This window comes from Taudactylus pleione, unplaced genomic scaffold (genome assembly GCF_031769625.1).
Source record: "Taudactylus pleione unplaced genomic scaffold, aTauple2 ptg000681l, whole genome shotgun sequence".
NCBI classification, from domain to species: domain Eukaryota; kingdom Metazoa; phylum Chordata; class Amphibia; order Anura; family Myobatrachidae; genus Taudactylus; species Taudactylus pleione.
In genome coordinates this window covers 395,702-415,706 of record NW_028285083.1, presented here as the reverse complement: position 1 = coordinate 415,706, position 20,005 = coordinate 395,702, and the positions used below count along the sequence as shown (strand labels likewise).

General features: G+C 52.3%; 1 protein-coding gene across 1 annotated transcript in view; it reads left to right on the top strand.

Moving 5' to 3' along the window:
• Positions 1 to 20,005, top strand: part of HYDIN (HYDIN axonemal central pair apparatus protein) — a 329,731-nt gene that overhangs the window by 220,734 nt on the left and 88,992 nt on the right. The window contains 8 exon segments of the mRNA XM_088455949.1: positions 3,137 to 3,320; positions 6,469 to 6,610; positions 13,578 to 13,737; positions 14,036 to 14,312; positions 14,315 to 14,382; positions 14,384 to 14,653; positions 15,275 to 15,484; positions 19,331 to 19,545. Of these exon segments, the coding sequence (XP_088312075.1) occupies positions 3,137 to 3,320; positions 6,469 to 6,610; positions 13,578 to 13,737; positions 14,036 to 14,312; positions 14,315 to 14,382; positions 14,384 to 14,653; positions 15,275 to 15,484; positions 19,331 to 19,545 (1,526 nt within the window).

The window sequence follows — 20,005 nt, the reverse complement described above, 5'->3', positions numbered from 1 at the left end:
GGACTCTGATCCCTGAGTGACAGCTTTGGGACACTGATCTCTGAGTGACAGTTAAGGGACTATGGACCTCATTCAGAGTCGGTTGTTGCGGCCGCACGGTCGTACGCCACCGATGTTCGCTATACTGCTCATGCGTAAAGTTCGCAATGCGCGTGTGCAAACTAGCCGCTACGATCAGAAATTTCTCTCTCCTTGAACACAGCCAGGTCGGTAGTTTGAGTGACAGATGGAGGCGTTTGTGGGTGGTAACAGGGGAAGGTTCTTGAAAACGTGGGAGTGGAGATCCGAACGCAGGCGTGTCTGATTATGCGAACGGCGTTTTATGGGAGTGCATATGGATTATGGGAGTGCATAATTAACAAAGTAGCGTCATGGCACATGTGACCTGGGAGGTTTTTACACTGACATGATCGTAGAGCTTAAGAGAGGGTATGGTCAACCTTAAACTCTACGACCAATCGTTGGTCTCGATTAATCCTTATATGCCCGGAGATGACGTGCAATGCGTACGAGAAGGGGGCGTTTTTTTTTTTGTCTTCCGACCGCTTCCTCCCCTTGGTCGTCCAACTACCGATCCGAACTTAGGGATGCAACTTGCGAGGGAATCATTTGCATATCCGGCCCCTTTTTCCGTACGACCGTGCGGCCGATTCGACCGACTCTGAATGAGGTCCTATGATCTCTGAGTGACAGCTATGGGACTCTGATCTCTGAGTGACAGCAATAGGACTATGATCTCTGAGTGACAGCTATAGGACTCTGATCTATGAGTAACAGCTGTGGGACACTGATCTCTGAGTAACAGCTATGAGACTCTGATCTCTGAGTGACAGCTATGGGAGTATGATCTCTGAGTGACAGCTATGGGACTATGATCTCTGAGTGACAGCTGTGGTATACTGATCTCTGAGTGACAGCTATAGGACTCTTTTCTCTGAGTGACAGCTATGGGACTCTTTTCTCTGAGTGACAGCTATGGGACTCTGATCTCTGAGTGACAGCAATAGGACTATGATCTCTGAGTGACAGTTAAGGGACTATGGGCCTAATTCAGACCCGCTCGCAAGCGGATCGATGTTGGCCCAGTGCGCATGCGCACAACGGAAGCGGCTCCGTCATGCGCATGCGCGAGACCCAGATAGCGACGGGCAAACCGCCGCACCAAAGGGGGCATGTTATAGCTATAGCTATAGGACTCTGGGCCTGATTCAGAGCCGTTCGCTATTTGTGGTCGTTCGTTCAAAAACAAGGGGTGGCTATTCAAATGATCCGTTCGCAAATTGCAGTCTGTTCCCACCTCTAAGTCTGAACGAGCGAGCAAAACATACGCTCGTTTTTTTGATAAAAATGCCCCCTGGCCGCACGCACCATACGTCATGTCCGCTATTTATTAGATTAATCGAGTACATCGTACAGCGTATGAACTGCTCGCTATTTTTGTGGTTGGTGTTTTCAACCGCTATTTTGCGAGCAGTTCTGAGTTAAAAAAAACCAAGTGACGTGGTCAATGACGCTGCTGTATTAAATATGCACTCCCTTAAAACGCCCGTTTTGACCTTTAAGCACGCCTGCGTTCGGATCTCCATTCCCCGTTTTCAAGCACCTTCCCCTGTTACCACCCACATACGCCTCATTCTGTCACTCAAAATAGCAGGCCCTCGCTATATTGCGTACCAACGATTTTCGGCCGCACTGACTGGTTCGCGCATGCGTACTAAAAACCGTACGCATGCGCAGATGTGCGAACATCGCTCGGAACGAGCGTACTGCCACTAGCGAGTGGCTCTGAATGAGGGCCTCTGTTCTCTGAGTAACAGCTGTGGGACACTGATCTCTGAGTGACAGCTATGGGACTATGATCTCTGAGTGACAGCTGTGGTATACTGATCTCTGAGTGACAGCTATAGGACTCTTTTCTCTGAGTGACAGCTGTGGGACTCTGATCCCTGAGTGACAGCAATAGGACTATGATCTCTGAGTGACAGCTATAGGACTCTGATCTATGAGTAACAGCTATGGGACTATGATCTCTGAGTGACAGCTGTGGTATACTGATCTCTGAGTGACAGCTATAGGACTCTTTTCTCTGAGTGACAGCTATGGGACTCTGATCTCTGAGTGACAGCAATAGGACTATGATCTCTGAGTGACAGCTATAGGACTCTGATCTATGAGTAACAGCTGTGGGACACTGATCTCTGAGTAACAGCTATGAGACTCTGATCTCTGAGTGACAGCTATGGGACTATGATCTCTGTGACAGCTGTGGGATACTGATCTCTGAGTGACAGCTATGAGACTCTGATCTCTGAGTGACAGCTATGGGACTATGATCTCTGAATGACAGCTGTGGGATACTGATCTCTGAGTGACAGCTATAGGATTCTTTTCTCTGAGTGACAGCTGTGGGACACTGATCTCTGAGTGACAGTTAAGGGACTATGATCTCTGAGTGACAGCTATGGGACTCTGATCTCTGAGTGACAGCAATAGGACTATGATCTATGAGTAACAGCTATGAGACTCTGATCTCTGAGTGACAACTATGGGACTATGATCTCTGAGTGACAGCTGTGGGATACTGATCTCTGAGTGAGCTCTGGGATGCTGATCTCTGAGTGACAGCTAAAGGACTATGATTTCTGAGTGACAGCTGTGGGACTCTGATCTCAGTAACAGTTATGGGACTCTGATCTCTGAGTGACAGCTATGAGACTCTGATCTCTGAGTGACAGCTGTGGGACGCTGATCTCTGAGTGACAGCTGTGGGACGCTGATCTCTGAGTGACAGCTGTGGGACGCTGATCTCTGAGTGACAGCTGTGGGACGCTGATCTCTGAGTGACAGCTGTGGGACGCTGATCTCTGAGTGACAGCTGTGGGACGCTGATCTCTGAGTGACAGCTAAAGGACTCTGATCTCTGAGTGACAGCTGACAGATGCTAGTAAATTGTTTGACTTTTAATATCAGCTTCTTGACCTTCTGTGGCTGGTGGGCCGTGCTGGAAATGAATAGGGCTGGTGTGCGTATGAGTATGAATGAGTTGTATTGAGTGGGTTTATTCTCGGCCAGCCTCTTTTTCCATATCATGTCTCTTTGGGTGGTAAATTTCTTCTGTCCTCCTCTTTCCTCCCAGCTGAACGACTGTTTCCAGGGTGTGGTGTTTGATGGCCTAGACACGCTGTTTGCCCGCAACATGCCCTCCGCACTTCGCATTGTATTGAAGGCTATGAATAATCGGAAGCATATATATTTCATTGATCTGCGCCAGGATTACACTGCCATGAAGGCACGTGAGAGAAACCAAAGAGAGCAGAGAGGTAGGTACAGCGTTTTTGGTATAACTGTGCTGCGCGCTGTATTGAAGGTATATGATGATATATATTGTAATGCGGTCAGAATGTCGACGCCGGAATCCTGACACTTATCAAAATACAGACGCAGGCATCCCGACCGCCGGAATGTCCAAGGTAAGTGCTGAGGTTAGGGTTAGGCACTAGGGGGCAGGTTAGGTTTAGTCTGCGGGAACGGAGGGTTAGGTTTAGGCTGCGGGAAGGGAGGCTTTGGTTTAGGCTGCGGGAAGGGAGGTTAGGGTTAGGCAATAGGTGGGGAGGTTAGGTTTAGGCTGCGGGAAGGGACGGTTAGGTTTAGTCTGCGGGAAGGGAGGGTTAGGCTTAGTTTGCGGGAAGGGAGGGTAAGGTTTAGATTGCGGGAAGGGAGGGTTAGGGTTAGGCATTAGGTGTGGAGGTTAGGTTTAGGCTGTGGGGAGGGAGATTAGGTTTAGGCATTAGGTGGGGAGGTTAGGTTTAGGCTATGGGAAGGGAGGTTAGGGTTAGGCATTAGGTGTGGAGGTTAGGTTTAGGCTGCGGGAAGGGAGGTTAGGTTTAGGCATTAGGTGGGGAGGTTAGGTTTAGGCATTAGGTGGGGAGGTTAGGTTTAGGCTGCGGGAAGGGAGGTTAGGTTTAGGCATTAGGTGGGGAGGTTAGGTTTAGGCTGCGGGAAGGGAGGTTAGGGTTAGGCATTAGGTGGGGAGGTTAGGTTTAGGCTGCGGAAAGGGAGGTTAGGATTAGGCATTAGGTGTGGAGGTTAGGTTTAGGCTGCAGGAAGGGAGGGTTAGGTTTAGGCATAAGGTGTGGAGGTTAGGTTTAGGCTGCGGGAAGGGAGGTTAGGTTTAGGCATTAGGTTAGGAGGTTAGATTTAGACTGTTGGGAGGGTTAAGTTAGGATTACTTACATGGGGGTGTCGGCATTCTAACCTGGATCATAAGCGCCAGCATCCCGTACCCAACCAATATATTTTAGGGGAAATGGGCCCATCCAACCTTTAACACCAATCAGTATGGTCTAAATATCTGGCAATGTGAGTAGTCTGTTCTCTATTACCATGGATGGATCCTGATGTACTCTGTAATGCTCCTGTCTCATGGTGGATGGATCCTGATGTACTCTGTATAGCTCCTATCTCTCGGTGGATGGATCCTGATGTACTCTATATAGCTCCTATCTCTCGGTGGATGGATCCTGCTGTACTCTATATAGCTCCTGTCTCTCGGTGGATGGATTCAAATGTACTCTGTATACCTCCTGTCTCATGGTGGATGGATCCTGATGTACTCTGTATAGCTCCTGTCTCATGGTGGATGGATCCTGATGTACTCTGTATAGCTCCAGTCTCTCGGTGGATGGATTCTGATGTACTCTGTATAGCTCCTGTGTCTCGGTGGATGGATCCTGATGTACTCTATATAGCTCCTATCTCTCGGTGGATGGATCCTGATGTACTCTATATAGCTCCTGTCTCTCGGTGGATGGATCCTGATGTGCTCTGTATAGCTCCTGTCTCTCGGTGGATGGATCCTGATGTACTCTGTATAGCTCCTGTCTCTCGGTGGATGGATCCTGATGTACTCTATATAGCTCCTGTGTCTCGGTGGATGGATCCTGATGTACTCTATATAGCTCCTGTCTCATGGTGGATGGATCCTGATGTACTCTATATAGCTCCTGTCTCTCGGTGGATGGATCCTGATGTACTCTATATAGCTCCTGTCTCATGGTGGATGGATCCTGATGTACTCTATATAGCTCCTATCTCTCGGTGGATGGATCCTGATGTACTCTATATAGCTCTTATCTCTCGGTGGATGGATCCTGATGTACTCTATATAGCTCCTGTCTCTCGATGGATGGATCCTGATGTACTCTATATAGCTCCTGTCTCTCGGTGGATGGATCCTGATGTACTCTATATAGCTCCTATCTCTCGGTGGATGGATCCTGATGTACTGTATATAGCTCCTGTCTCTCGGTGGATGGATCCTGACGTACTCTATATAGCTCCTGTGTCTCGGTGGATGGATCCTGACGTACTCTGTATAGCTCCTATCTCTCGGTGGAGTGATCCTGATGTACTCTATATAGCTCCTGTGTCTCGGTGGATGGATTCTGATGTACTCTATATAGCTCCTGTCTCTCGGTGGATGGATCCTGATGTACTCTATATAGCTCCTGTCTCTCGGTGGATGGATCCTGATGTACTCTATATAGCTCCTGTGTCTCGGTGGATGGATCCTGATGTACTCTATATAGCTCCTGTCTCTCGGTGGATGGATCCTGATGTACTCTATATAGCTCCTGTCTCATGGTGGAGTGATCCTGATGTACTCTATATAGCTCCTGTCTCATGGTGGAGTGATCCTGATGTACTCTATATAGCTCCTGTGTCTCGGTGGATGGATCCTGATGTACTCTATATAGCTCCTGTCTCTCGGTGGATGGATCCTGATGTACTCTATATAGCACCTGTGTCACGGTGGATGGATCCTGATGTACTCTATATAGCACCTGTCTCATGGTGAATGGATCCTGATGTACTCTATATAGCTCCTGTCTCATGGTGGAGTGATCCTGATGTACTCTATATAGCTCCTGTGTCTCGGTGGATGGATCCTGATGTACTCTATATAGCTCCTGTCTCATGGTGGAGTGATCCTGATGTACTCTATATAGCTCCTGTCTCATGGTGGAGTGATCCTGATGTACTCTATATAGCTCCTGTGTCTCGGTGGATGGATCCTGATGTACTCTATATAGCTCCTGTCTCATGGTGGATGGATCCTGATGTACTCTATATAGCTCCTGTGTCTCGGTGGTTGGATCCTGATGTACTCTATATAGCACCTGTCTCATGGTGAATGGATCCTGATGTACTCTATATAGCTCCTGTCTCATGGTGGAGTGATCCTGATGTACTCTATATAGCTCCTGTGTCTCGGTGGATGGATCCTGATGTACTCTATACAGCTCCTGTCTCATGGTGGATGGATCCTGATGTACTCTATATAGCTCCTGTCTCATGGTGGATGGAACCTGTTGTACCCTATATAGCTCTTGTCTCTCGGTGGATGGAACCTGTTGTACCCTATACATTTTATATTTCCCACTTGTAACTGTGCTGTGTTTATTACAGAGGCGGAGTTGATGTGCGCCCAGGCAGTGGAGAAAACCAAGATGGAGGAGATGGATGAGGAGGAATATGATCAGCTACCTGCTGAGGAACGAGCGCGTATTGATGGTCTGCGCCTCAAAGCGGTGCGGGAGCGAAAGAAAAGGTCTTATCCGAATTATATCTTTCCCTCCTCATTCTGTTAAAATCTTACTTCACATTTGTTTAATCACATCAGCATTGTTATCCTTATATTAGTACATACATATAATCAGACTAAGGAAAATGAATTCTGCAATTCTCACATTGGGCTGGATTCGGAGATGGACGCAGTGTTGCTGTCGGATGCAGTGGAACGATTTTTTTTTGCTACTGCGCATGCACCAAAGTGAGTGACAGGTAGTTAGCGCTTGGGGGAGGTATCGGGACCGTTTTCTGCATGTGCCCTAGCGAGCCTCGGCAAATTGGTATGCAGCTGGAGCGGCCCCCGGGGTCTTAGCTCAGGCAGCATAGGCTTCCTCAGAGGATCCATTTGCCGCCAACATTTCCATTGTTTTTTCGCTGTTGTACGTATGCGGTGGATGTGATATGCTGGTAGCGGGCGTCTGTGCACAAGATGGCAGCTGAGTTATTAGCATATTATCGCAAGTCTGCTGCGTAGGGAATCGCAGCAGCAACGGGCATTGCGTGACGCTCTGAAACCGGCCCATTGTCACTGTGTCATAGAGACTTGTCCTCCTCCCGTCTCTCATTTCTCCTCTCTCTCATCCATGTCCCTCTCCTCTCTCTGATCCGCGTCCCTCTCATCTGTGTCCCTCTCCTCTCTCTCATCCGTGTCCCTCTCCGAGTCCCTCTTATCCGTGTCCCTCTCCTCTCTCTCATCCGTGTCCCTCTCATCCGTGTCCCTTTCCTCTCTCATCCGTGTCCCTTTCCTCTCTCTCATCCGTGTCCCTCTCCTCTCTCTCATCCGTGTCCCTCTCCTCTTTCTCATCCGTGTCCCTCTCCTCTCTCTCATCCGTGTCCCTCTCATCTGTGTCCCTCTCCACTCTCTCATCCGTGTCTCTCTCCGAGTCCCTCTCATCCGTGTCCCTTTCCTCTCTCTCATCCGTGTCCCTCTCCTCTCTCTCATCCGTGTCCCTCTCCTCTCTCTCATCCGTGTCCCTCTCCTCTTTCTCATCCGTGTCCCTCTCTCTCATCCGTGTCCCTCTCCTCTTTCTCATCCGTGTCCCTCTCCTCTCTCTCATCCGTGTCCCTCTCATCTGTGTCCCTCTCCACTCTCTCATCCGTGTCTCTCTCCGAGTCCCTCTCAACCGTGTCCCTTTCCTCTCTCTCATCCGTGTCCCTTTCCTCTCTCTCATCCGTGTCCCTCTCCACTCTCTCATCCGTGTCTCTCTCCGAGTCCCTCTCATCCGTGTCCCTTTCCTCTCTCTCATCCGTGTCCCTCTCCTCTCTCTCATCCGTGTCCCTCTCCTCTCTCTCATCCGTGTCCCTCTCCTCTCTCTCATCCGTGTCCCTCTCATCCGTGTCCCTCTCCTCTGTGCGCCTCTCCTCTCTCTCATCTGTGTCTCTCTCATCCGGGTCTCTCTCCTCTCTCTCATCTTTGTCCCTCTCCTCTCTCTCATCCGTGTCCCTCTCCTCTCTCTCATCCGTGTCCCTCTCCTCTCTCTCATCCGTGTCCCTCTCCTCTCTCTCATCCGTGTCCCTCTCCTCTCTCTCATCCGTGTCCCTCTCATCCCTCTCCTCTCTCTCATCCGTGTCCCTCTCATCCGTGTCCCTCTCCTCTCTCATCCGTGTCTCTCTCATCCGTGTCCCTCTCCTCTCTCTCATCCGTGTCCCTCTCCTCTCTCTCATCCGTGTCCCTCTCATCCGTGTCCCTCTCCTCTGTGCGCCTCTCCTCTCTCTCATCCGTGTCCCTCTCCTCTGTGTCCCTCTCCTCTCTCTCATCTGTGTCCCTCTCATCCGTGTCCCTCTCCTCTCTCTCATCCGTGTCCCTCTCATCCGTGTCCCTCTCCTCTCTCTCATCCATGTCTCTCTCATCCGTGTCCCTCTCCTCTCTCTCATCCGTGTCCCTCTCCTCTCTCTCATCCGTGTCCCTCTCATCCGTGTCCCTCTCCTCTATCTCATCCGTGTCCCTCTCCTCTCTCTCATCCGTGTCCCTCCCCTCTCTCTCATCCGTGTCCCTCTCCTCTCTCTCATCCGTGTCCCTCTCCTCTCTCTCATCCGTGTCCCTCTCATCCGTGTCCCACTCCTCTCTCTCATCCGTGTCCCTCTCATCCGTGTCCCTCTCCTCTCTCTCATCCGTGTCTCTCTCATCCGTGTCCCTCTCCTCTCTCTCATCCGTGTCTCTCTCATCCGTGTCCCTCTCCCTCTCCTCTCTCTCATCCGTGTCCCTCTCCTCTCTCTCATCCATGTCCCTCTCCTCTCTCTCATCCGTGTCCCTCTCCTCTCTCTCATCCGTGTCCCTCTCCCTCTCCTCTCTCTCATCTGTGTCTCTCTCATCCGGGTCTCTCTCCTCTCTCTCATCTTTGTCCCTCTCCTCTCTCTCATCCGTGTCCCTCTCCTCTCTCTCATCCGTGTCCCTCTCCTCTCTCTCATCCGTGTCCCTCTCCTCTCTCTCATCTGTGTCCCTCTCCTCTCTCTCATCCGTGTCCCTCTCATCCCTCTCCTCTCTCTCATCCGTGTCCCTCTCATCCGTGTCCCTCTCCTCTCTCATCCGTGTCTCTCTCATCCGTGTCCCTCTCCTCTCTCTCATCCGTGTCCCTCTCCTCTCTCTCATCCGTGTCCCTCTCATCCGTGTCCCTCTCCTCTGTGCGCCTCTCCTCTCTCTCATCCGTGTCCCTCTCCTCTGTGTCCCTCTCCTCTCTCTCATCTGTGTCCCTCTCATCCGTGTCCCTCTCCTCTCTCTCATCCGTGTCCCTCTCATCCGTGTCCCTCTCCTCTCTCTCATCCATGTCTCTCTCATCCGTGTCCCTCTCCTCTCTCTCATCCGTGTCCCTCTCCTCTCTCTCATCCGTGTCCCTCTCATCCGTGTCCCTCTCCTCTATCTCATCCGTGTCCCTCTCCTCTCTCTCATCCGTGTCCCTCCCCTCTCTCTCATCCGTGTCCCTCTCCTCTCTCTCATCCGTGTCCCTCTCCTCTCTCTCATCCGTGTCCCTCTCATCCGTGTCCCACTCCTCTCTCTCATCCGTGTCCCTCTCATCCGTGTCCCTCTCCTCTCTCTCATCCGTGTCTCTCTCATCCGTGTCCCTCTCCTCTCTCTCATCCGTGTCTCTCTCATCCGTGTCCCTCTCCCTCTCCTCTCTCTCATCCGTGTCCCTCTCCTCTCTCTCATCCATGTCCCTCTCCTCTCTCTCATCCGTGTCCCTCTCCTCTCTCTCATCCGTGTCCCTCTCCCTCTCCTCTCTCTCATCTGTGTCTCTCTCATCCGGGTCTCTCTCCTCTCTCTCATCTTTGTCCCTCTCCTCTCTCTCATCCGTGTCCCTCTCCTCTCTCTCATCCGTGTCCCTCTCCTCTCTCTCATCCATGTCCCTCTCCTCTCTCTCATCTGTGTCCCTCTCCTCTCTCTCATCCGTGTCCCTCTCATCCCTCTCCTCTCTCTCATCCGTGTCCCTCTCATCCGTGTCCCTCTCCTCTCTCATCCGTGTCTCTCTCATCCGTGTCCCTCTCCTCTCTCATCCGTGTCTCTCTCATCCGTGTCCCTCTCCCTCTCCTCTCTCTCATCCGTGTCCCTCTCCTCTCTCTCATCCATGTCCCTCTCCTCTCTCTCATCCGTGTCCCTCTCCTCTCTCTCATCCGTGTCCCTCTCCTCTCTCTCATCCGTGTCCCTCTCATCCCTCTCCTCTTTCTCATCCGTGTCCCTCTCCTCTCTCTCATCCGTGTCTCTCTCATCCGTGTCCCTCTCCTCTCTCTCATCCGTGTCTCTCTCATCCGTGTCCCTCTCCCTCTCCTCTCTCTCATCCGTGTCCCTCTCCTCTCTCATCCATGTCCCTCTCCGCTCTCTCATCGGTGTCCCTCTCCTCTCTCTCATCTGTGTCCCTCTCCTCTCTCTCATCCGTGTCTCTCTCCTCTCTCTCATCCGTGTCCCTCTCCTCTCTCTCATCCGTGTCCCTCTCCTCTCTCTCATCCGTGTCCCTCTCATCCGTGTCCCTCTCCTCTGTGTCCCTCTCCTCTCTCTCATCCGTGTCCCTCTCATCCATGTCCCTCTCCTCTCTCTCATCCGTGTCCCTCTCATCCGTGTCCCTCTCCTCTCTCTCATCCGTGTCTCTCTCATCCGTGTCCCTCTCCTCTCTCTCATCTGTGTCCCTCTCCCTCTCCTTTCTCTCATCCGTGTCCCTCTCCTCTCTCTCATCCGTGTCCCTCTCCTCTCTCTCATCCGTGTCCCTCTCCTCTCTCATCCGTGTCCCTCTCCTCTCTCTCATCCGTGTCCCTCTCCTCTCTCTCATCCGTGTCCCTTTCATCTGTGTCCCTCTCCTCTTTATCATCCGTGTCCCTCTCATCCTTGTCCCTCTCCTCTCTCTCATCCGTGTCCCTCTCCTCTCTCATCCGTGTCCCTCTTATCTGTGTCCCTCTCCTCTCTATCATCCGTGTCCCTCTCATCCTTGTCCCTCTCCTCTCTCTCATCCGTGTCCCTCTCATCCGTGTCCCTCTCCTCTCTCTCATCCGTGTCCCTCTTATCTGTGTCCCTCTCCTCTCTCATCCGTGTCCCTCTCTCTCATCCGTGTCCCTCTCATCCGTGTCCCTCTCATCTCTCTCATCCGTGTCCCTCTCCTCTCTCTCATCCGTGTCTCTCTCATCCGTGTCCCTCTCCTCTCTCTCATCCGTGTCCCTCTCCTCTCTCTCATCCGTGTCCCTCTCCTCTCTCTCATCCGTGTCCCTCTCCTCTCTCTCATCCGTGTCCCTCTCCTCTCTCTCATCCGTGTCCCTCTCCTCTCTCTCATCCGTGTCCCTCTCCTCTCTCTCATCCGTGTCCCTCTCCTCTCTCTCATCCGTGTCCCTCTCCTCTCTCTCATCGGTGTCCCTCTCCTCTCTCTCATCCGTGTCCCTCTCCTCTCTCTCATCCGTGTCTCTCTCCTCTCTCTCATCCGTGTCCCTCTCCTCTCTCTCATCTGTGTCCCTCTCCTCTCTCTCATCCGTGTCCCTCTCCTCTGTGTCCCTCTCCTCTCTCTCATCCGTGTCCCTCTCATCCGTGTCCCTCTCCTCTCTCTCATCCGTGTCCCTCTCATCCGTGTCCCTCTCCTCTCTCTCATCCGTGTCTCTCTCATCCGTGTCCCTCTCCTCTCTCTCATCCGTGTCTCTCTCATCTGTGTCCCTCTCCTCTCTCTCATCCGTGTCCCTCTCCTCTCTCTCATCCGTGTCCCTCTCCTCTCTCTCATCCGTGTCCCTCTCCTCTCTCATCCGTGTCCCTCTCCTCTCTCTCATCCGTGTCCCTCTCCTCTCTCTCATCCGTGTCCCTTTCATCTGTGTCCCTCTCCTCTCTATCATCCGTGTCCCTCTCATCCTTGTCCCTCTCCTCTCTCTCATCCGTGTCCCTCTCATCCGTGTCCCTCTCCTCTCTCTCATCCGTGTCCCTCTTATCTGTGTCCCTCTCCTCTCTCTCATCCGTGTCCCTCTCTCTCATCCGTGTCCCTCTCATCCGTGTCCCTCTCATCTCTCTCATCCGTGTCCCTCTCCTCTCTCTCATCCGTGTCTCTCTCATCCGTGTCCCTCTCCTCTCTCTCATCCGTGTCCCTCTCCTCTCTCTCATCCGTGTCCCTCTCCTCTCTCTCATCCGTGTCCCTCTCCTCTCTCTCATCCGTGTCCCTCTCCTCTCTCTCATCCGTGTCCCTCTCCTCTCTCATCCGTGTCCCTCTCCTCTCTCTCATCCGTGTCCCTCTCCTCTCTCTCATCCGTGTCCCTTTCATCTGTGTCCCTCTCCTCTCTATCATCCGTGTCCCTCTCATCCTTGTCCCTCTCCTCTCTCTCATCCGTGTCCCTCTCATCCGTTTCCCTCTCCTCTCTCTCATCCGTGTCCCTCTTATCTGTGTCCCTCTCCTCTCTCTCATCCGTGTCCCTCTCTGTCATCCGTGTCCCTCTCATCCGTGTCCCTCTCCTCTCTCTCATCCGTGTCTCTCTCCTCTCTCTCATCCGTGTCTCTCTCCTCTCTCTCATCCGTGTCCCTCTCCTCTCTCTCATCCGTGTCCCTCTCCTCTCTCTCATCCGTGTCCCTCTCCTCTCTCTCATCCGTGTCCCTCTCCTCTCTCTCATCCGTGTCCCTCTCCTCTCTCTCATCCGTGTCCCTCTCCTCTGTGTCCCTCTCCTCTCTCTCATCCGTGTCCCTCTCATCCGTGTCCCTCTCCTCTCTCTCATCCGTGTCCCTCTCATCCGTGTCCCTCTCCTCTCTCTCATCCGTGTCTCTCTCATCCGTGTCCCTCTCCTCTCTCTCATCCGTGTCTCTCTCATCTGTGTCCCTCTCCCTCTCCTCTCTCTCATCCGTGTCCCTCTCCTCTCTCTCATCCGTGTCCCTCTCCTCTCTCTCATCCGTGTCCCTCTCCTCTCTCATCCGTGTCCCTCTCCTCTCTCTCATCCGTGTCCCTCTCCTCTCTCTCATCCATGTCCCTTTCATCTGTGTCCCTCTCCTCTCTATCATCCGTGTCCCTCTCATCCTTGTCCCTCTCCTCTCTCTCATCCGTGTCCCTCTCATCCGTGTCCCTCTCCTCTCTCTCATCCGTGTCCCTCTTATCTGTGTCCCTCTCCTCTCTCTCATCCGTGTCCCTCTCTGTCATCCGTGTCCCTCTCATCCGTGTCCCTCTCCTCTCTCTCATCCGTGTCTCTCTCATCTGTGTCCCTCTCCTCCCTCTCATCAATGTCCCTCTCATCCGTGTCCCTTTCCTCTCTCATCCGTGTCCCTTTCCTCTCTCTCATCCGTGTCCCTCTCCTCTCTCTCATCCGTGTCCCTCTCCTCTTTCTCATCCGTGTCCTTCTCCACTCCCTCTGCCCCCCTCGTGTCCCTCTCTCGCTCTCTATCTCTCGTCTCTCTGTCTCTCGTCTCTCTGTGTCTCGTCTCTCTCTCTGTTTCTCTGTGTCTCGTCTCTCTCTGTCTCTCGTCTCTCTCTCTCGTCTCTATCTCTCATCTCTGTCTCTTTGTCTGGGTGCAGAGAGCAGGAGGAGCGCCTGGCCCGAGAGGAACATGTGCGGAGGCTGCAGGAAGAACTGATAAGACAGAGAGAAGAAGAGGAGCTGAGGAGAAAGTCTAAGAGAGGAAAAAGCCGCGATGAGGACAAGGAGGGAAAGAAGAGCCAAAGTGGCAATAAACAGGTGCTTCTCCCAAACACGTCCTGCAGTGACAGTGCCACCAAATAAAGCAAATACCCATGAGTCTTGTGTTGCTGGAGAGGGCACAGCCATTTTCCCATTGGGTGTGCCCAGCTTGCAGAGGGCGCATAATCCGGTCCAGGGAGGGCATGTCTGCCCTCAGTCTTCCATTATACTTATGTATGCCACGTGCGTAATGGTTTGCGCACCGTCCTGTATCCAGGGTCCAGGGTAGAACAGAGGCCCTCAGATGTTTTTAGGGTTCTCTTTGTATATCACTAATACCTTTCCTATTTACCAGGCCACAAAGACAGAACAGCGGCTGGACTCTGGATTGGAGCGAAAGATTTCACTGAACCAGCCTGAGTCTGCGATCAATGAGTCCGATGAATGCAAGAAAAGGAAGAGCCGCGATCTCGCCAGGCACATAACAGTCCATGAGGAGCCGGAGAAGGAGCAGCCCAGCGACAAGCACATGATACAGCGGTTCCGGAGCTACGAGTCCTCCCAGAAGGAAATGCTGCACATCTTGACTTACTGGGACCGTGTACAAGGGATCCTGATACCAAGTCATCCGGGCAGCATGACGTGGAGGATCAGGCTCCCGAGCGACAGGCACCATCTGGTAAGAAGTTCCGCAAAGATCGGTGAGCGAGATCGACAGGAGAAACTGGAGCGGGAGAAGGCAGAGAAAGAAAGGCAGGAGAAGGAGCGCATGGAGAAGGAGCACCTGGACAAACTGAGAACCACAGAAGATGAAGCTGGGCCACACATAGGACCAGAGAGAGAGGGACAAGATAATCGGGAAGAGCTGAAGATGGAGGTGGGAATCCCACACTTCCACCTTCAGGTGTCTGGGGATTCTGAATCCACCGAAAAGAAGATTCTGCAGAGCGGTGTTCTGCCATCCGCAGAGGAGGTGAGAGCTGCGTGCAGAGCACTGGTATAGATGGGCAGGATAAGGTGCTATATAGGAGTAGTACATACACTGGTATAGATGGGCAGGATAAGGTGCTATATAGGTGTAGTACATACACTGGTATAGATGGGCAGGATAAGGTGCTATATAGGAGTAGTACATACAGTGGTATAGATGGGCAGGATAAGGTGCTATATAGGAGAAGTACATACACTGGTATAGATGGGCAAGATAAGGTGCTATATAGGAGTAGTACATACACTGGTATAGATGGGCAGGATAAGGTGCTATATAGGTGTAGTACATACACTGGTATAGATGGGCAGGATAAGGTGCTATATAGGAGTAGTACATACACTGGTATAGATGGGCAGGATAAGGTGCTATATAGGTGTAGTACATACACTGGTATAGATGGGCAGGATAAGGTGCTATATAGGAGTAGTACATACACTGGTATAGATGGGCAGGATAAGGTGCTACATAGGAGCAGATTTCTGTGTAGTCCTTATCAGTTCCTATTATTACACATGCTAAGTCCCTGCAAAGTGCTTACATTGTTCCGCCCCTGTGTGCAATGATGGTTCTGTCTTCTGTATCTTATCCTTTTCCTCCTGACAGGTACTTGAAGGCCTCGGACTTGGCCCATCTGGTCCTCCAATTCCACCACCTTGTTTATTCTCCGTCACCCCCTTCCCTGAACGGAGGACTTTGTCCTATGAGCTGGAGATTCTCCGGCACTTCACCTTCATTGCTGCGTCACCAGATGACCCCAATATACTTGTTGAAGAGAAGAAGGAGGCTGAATCTGAGCCAGAACCTGTCCTTAAAGTAAGAAGGAGCACTGCTATTCAGTGGTGCCCGTGTGTGAGTTATTGTGGAGGCCCAGAGCCGGTCATACAGGAAATGTCTCTACATCATGAGGGTCAGGGCAGATACTGGGCTGTCTTACAGCTCTCTCTGCGGAATTTACAGTTAGACCCCCGCTCTCAGGAGACAATGAGGAGTGCGGCCTTATCTGTTCTGTATCGTTACCTTGCAAGTGTTCCATTGCAGCTAATACAGCGGGGGCAGTGCGCCATTGCAGCTAATACAGCGGGGGCAGTGCGCCATTACACATAATACAGGGGGGCAGTGAGCCATTGCAGCTAATACAGCGGGGGCAGTGCGCCATTGCAGCTAATACAGCGGGGGCAGTGCGCCATTGCAGCTAATACAGCGGGGGCAGTGCGCCATTGCAGCTAATACAGCGGGGGCAGTGCGCCATTGCAGCTAATACAGCGGGGGCAGTGCGCCATTGCAGCTAATACAGCGGGGGCAGTGCGCCATTGCAGCTAATACAGCGGGGGCAGTGCGCCATTGCAGCTAATACAGCGGGGGCAGTGCGCCATTGCAGCTAATACAGCGGGGGCAGTGCGCCATTGCAGCTAATACAGCGGGGTCAGTGCGCCATTGCAGCTAATACAGCGGGGGCAGTGCGCCATTGCAGATAATACAGCGGGGGCAGTGCGCCATTACAGCTAATACAGCGTGAGCAGTGCGCCATTGCAGCTAATATAGGGGGGGCAGTGCGCCATTGCAGCTAATACAGAGTGAGCAGTGCGCCATTGCAGCTAATACAGCGGGGGCAGTGCGCCATTGCAGCTAATACAGCGGGGGCAGTGCGCCATTACACATAATACAGGGGGGCAGTGAGCCATTACACATAATACAGCAGGGACAGTGCGCCATTACACATAATACAGGGGGGCAGTGCGTCATTACATATAATACAGCGGGGGCAGTGCGCCATTGCAGCTAATACAGCGGGGGCAGTGCGCCATTGCAGCTAATACAGCGGGGGCAGTGCGCCATTGCAGCTAATACAGCGGGTGCAGTGCGCCATTACACATAATACAGCGGGGGCAGTGCGCCATTACACATAATACAGGGGGGCAGTGCGTCATTACACATAATACAGCGGGGGCAGTGCGCCATTACACATAATACAGCGGGGGCAGTGAACCATTACACAAAATACAGCGGGGGCAGTGCGCCATTACACATAATACAGCGGGGGCAGTGCGCCATTACAGCTAATACAGCGTGAGCAGTGCGCCATTGCAGCTAATACAGCGGGGGCAGTGCGCCATTGCAGCTAATACAGCGGGGGCAGTGCGCCATTGCAGCTAATACAGCGGGGGCAGTGCGCCATTGCAGCTAATACAGCGGGGGCAGTGCGCCATTGCAGCTAATACAGCGGGGGCAGTGCGCCATTACAGCGTGAGCAGTGCACCATTGCAGCTAATACAGCGGGTGCAGTGCGCCATTACACATAATACAGGGGGGCAGTGTGCCATTACACATAATACAGCGGGGGCAGTGCGCCATTACACATAATACAGGGGGGCAGTGCGTCATTACACATAATACAGCGGGGGCAGTGCGCCATTACACATAATACAGCGGGGGCAGTGAACCATTACACAAAATACAGCGGGGGCAGTGCGCCATTACACATAATACAGCGGGGGCAGTGTGCCATTGCAGCTAATACAGGGGGGGCAGTGCGCCATTGCAGCTAATACAGAGTGAGCAGTGCGCCATTGCAGCTAATACAGCGGGGGCAGTGCGCCATTGCAGCTAATACAGCGGGGGCAGTGCGCCATTACACATAATACAGGGGGGCAGTGCGCCATTACAGCGTGAGCAGTGCGCCATTGCAGCTAATACAGCGGGTGCAGTGCGCCATTACACATAATACAGCGGGGGCAGTGCGCCATTACACATAATACAGGGGGGCAGTGCGTCATTACACATAATACAGCGGGGGCAGTGCGCCATTACACATAATACAGCGGGGGCAGTGAACCATTACACAAAATACAGCGGGGGCAGTGCGCCATTACACATAATACAGCGGGGGCAGTGCGCCATTGCAGCTAATACAGCGGGGGCAGTGCGCCATTACACATAATACAGGGGGGCAGTGCGCCATTACACATAATACAGGGGGGCAGTGCGTCATTACACATAATACAGCGGGGGCAGTGCGCCATTGCAGCTAATACAGCGGGGGCAGTGCGCCATTGCAGCTAATACAACGGGGGCAGTGCGCCATTGCAGCTAATACAGCGGGGGCAGTGCGCTATTGCAGATAATACAGCGGGGGCAGTGCGCCATTACACATAATACAGCGGGGGCAGTGCGCCATTGCAGCTAATACAGCGTGAGCAGTGCGCCATTGCAGCTAATACAGCGGGGGCAGTGCGCCATTGCAGCTAATACAGCGTGAGCAGTGCGCCATTGCAGCTAATACAGCGGGGGCAGTGCGCCATTGCAGCTAATACAGCGGGGGCAGTGCGCCATTGCAGCTAATACAGCGTGAGCAGTGCGCCATTGAAGCTAATACAGCGGGGGCAGTGCGCCATTGCAGCTAATACAGCGGGGGCAGTGCGCCATTGCAGCTAATACAGCGGGGGCAGTGCGCTATTGCAGATAATGCTACAAGGGTGGTTCAATATATAAGGTAAATAGACCTCATTGCGTAAATTTATTCAACTCGTACATACAGTATACGTATAACCAATAGTCCTTGGTACAAAATAGTCTGCATACTTACATTTGTACCCATGGCACACCAGGGCATCTCTCCCGGCATAGAAGAAATCAGTGTCAAGCGCCTGAAGCCAGGACGTAACTGTTGCTGAACTTCACCATCCCTTTTGAATGGCCTTCCACCCAGGTGCTGCTAAGTGGTCCAAAGAGATGGAAATCGCTCATGTTTTACCGTCTCCTGAATCAGACCTTCAGTGTGGCACAATTGCTGCCTGTGGTGGACTTGCTTGGCCGGCCGGATCACTGGTCATCATGAATGTCTGTCCTGCTGTTATCAAATCGTGTTCCGTGACATGGCGTTATCACCAGACACCTTAACAAGTTGGCGATGAATTTCAGCTTCTGATGTGCCCAATACACGCAGAAATCTGATCAGACTACGCACCTCAATGTTTGGCCATGTTTTCCATCTTACAACTGATGTTGAGACATTATGAGTGATATGAGGTGCAGTCTAATGGCCATGAGGGGAAGCAGTGGTCTACCTGCTCTGGCCTGGCGGGAAATGAGACTGAAATAGAGTACATTACACATGTGAGAGGTCTTGTTACCTTACTTATTGCACCACCCTCGTACAGGTGTAGCTGCTCACAATTATCCCAGTCAATGGGGTACAGCTCAGAGATGGACCCTCTGTTATCCCAGTCATTGGGGATCAGAGGGCACCAGACCCCATAGCTCAGAGATTGATCCCCACTGACTGAGATAAGAAAGTCCATCTCTGAGCTGTGGGGTCTGGTGCCCACTGATCCCCACTGACTGAGATTGATCCCCACTGACTGAGATAAGAGAGTCCAACTCTGAGCTGTAGGGTCTGGTGACGTATGATCCCCACTAACTGAGATAACAGAGGGTCTGAGGGCACCAGACCCCATAGCTTAGAGGTGGACCCTCAATTATCTCAGTCAGTGGGGATCATATGGCACCAGACCTTGCAGCTCAGCGATGGACCCTCAGTTATCTCAGTCAGTGGGGATCAGAGGGCACCAAACCCCATTGCTCAGAGAGGGATACTTTGCTAGCTCAGCCTTTTTGCCATATTATAGCAGTATCAGGATATTTGATTTGGTTTTACCTCAGGAAGAACAGCTGACACCCACAAGGAGCCGTAGCAAGAAGGAGAAAGCTGCAGAAATGGGGCGTGAGAGCCAGAGAGATAAACGTCGCACTTCCTCTCTCCGCAAGAATCAGCAGAACCTAGAGAGCCGGTCACCTCCGCCTGACGCCAGGACTCCCCTCTCAGATGTTGACCAGAGCAGCATCACCGGAGATTCCCAGCTGGAGAAGTTACCACAGTAAAATTATACATTGTGTAATCCAGTGGTTCCCAAACTTTCCCAAATCACTGCGTCCTAGAGTGTCAGCATTTTCTCTTATTGTGACATTCAGCAAAAATTAAGTAAATTGGTCTTATCTGTCACCCTTAGGGTCAGTTATGTGGTGAGGACAGGGATGTGCTGATCTGTCACCCTTAGGGTCAGTTATGTGGTGAGGACGGGGATGTGCTGACCTGTCATCCTTAGGGTCAGTTATGTGGTGAGGACAGAGATCTGCTGACCTGTCATCCTTAGGGTCAGGTATGTGGTGAGGACAGGGATGCGCTGACCTGTCACCCTTAGGGTCAGTTATGTGGTGAGGACAGGGATGTGCCGACCTGTCACCCTTAGGGTCAGTTATGTGGTGAGGACAGGGATGTGATAACTGACCCTAAGGGTGACAGGTCATCACATCCCTGTCCTCACCACATAACTGACC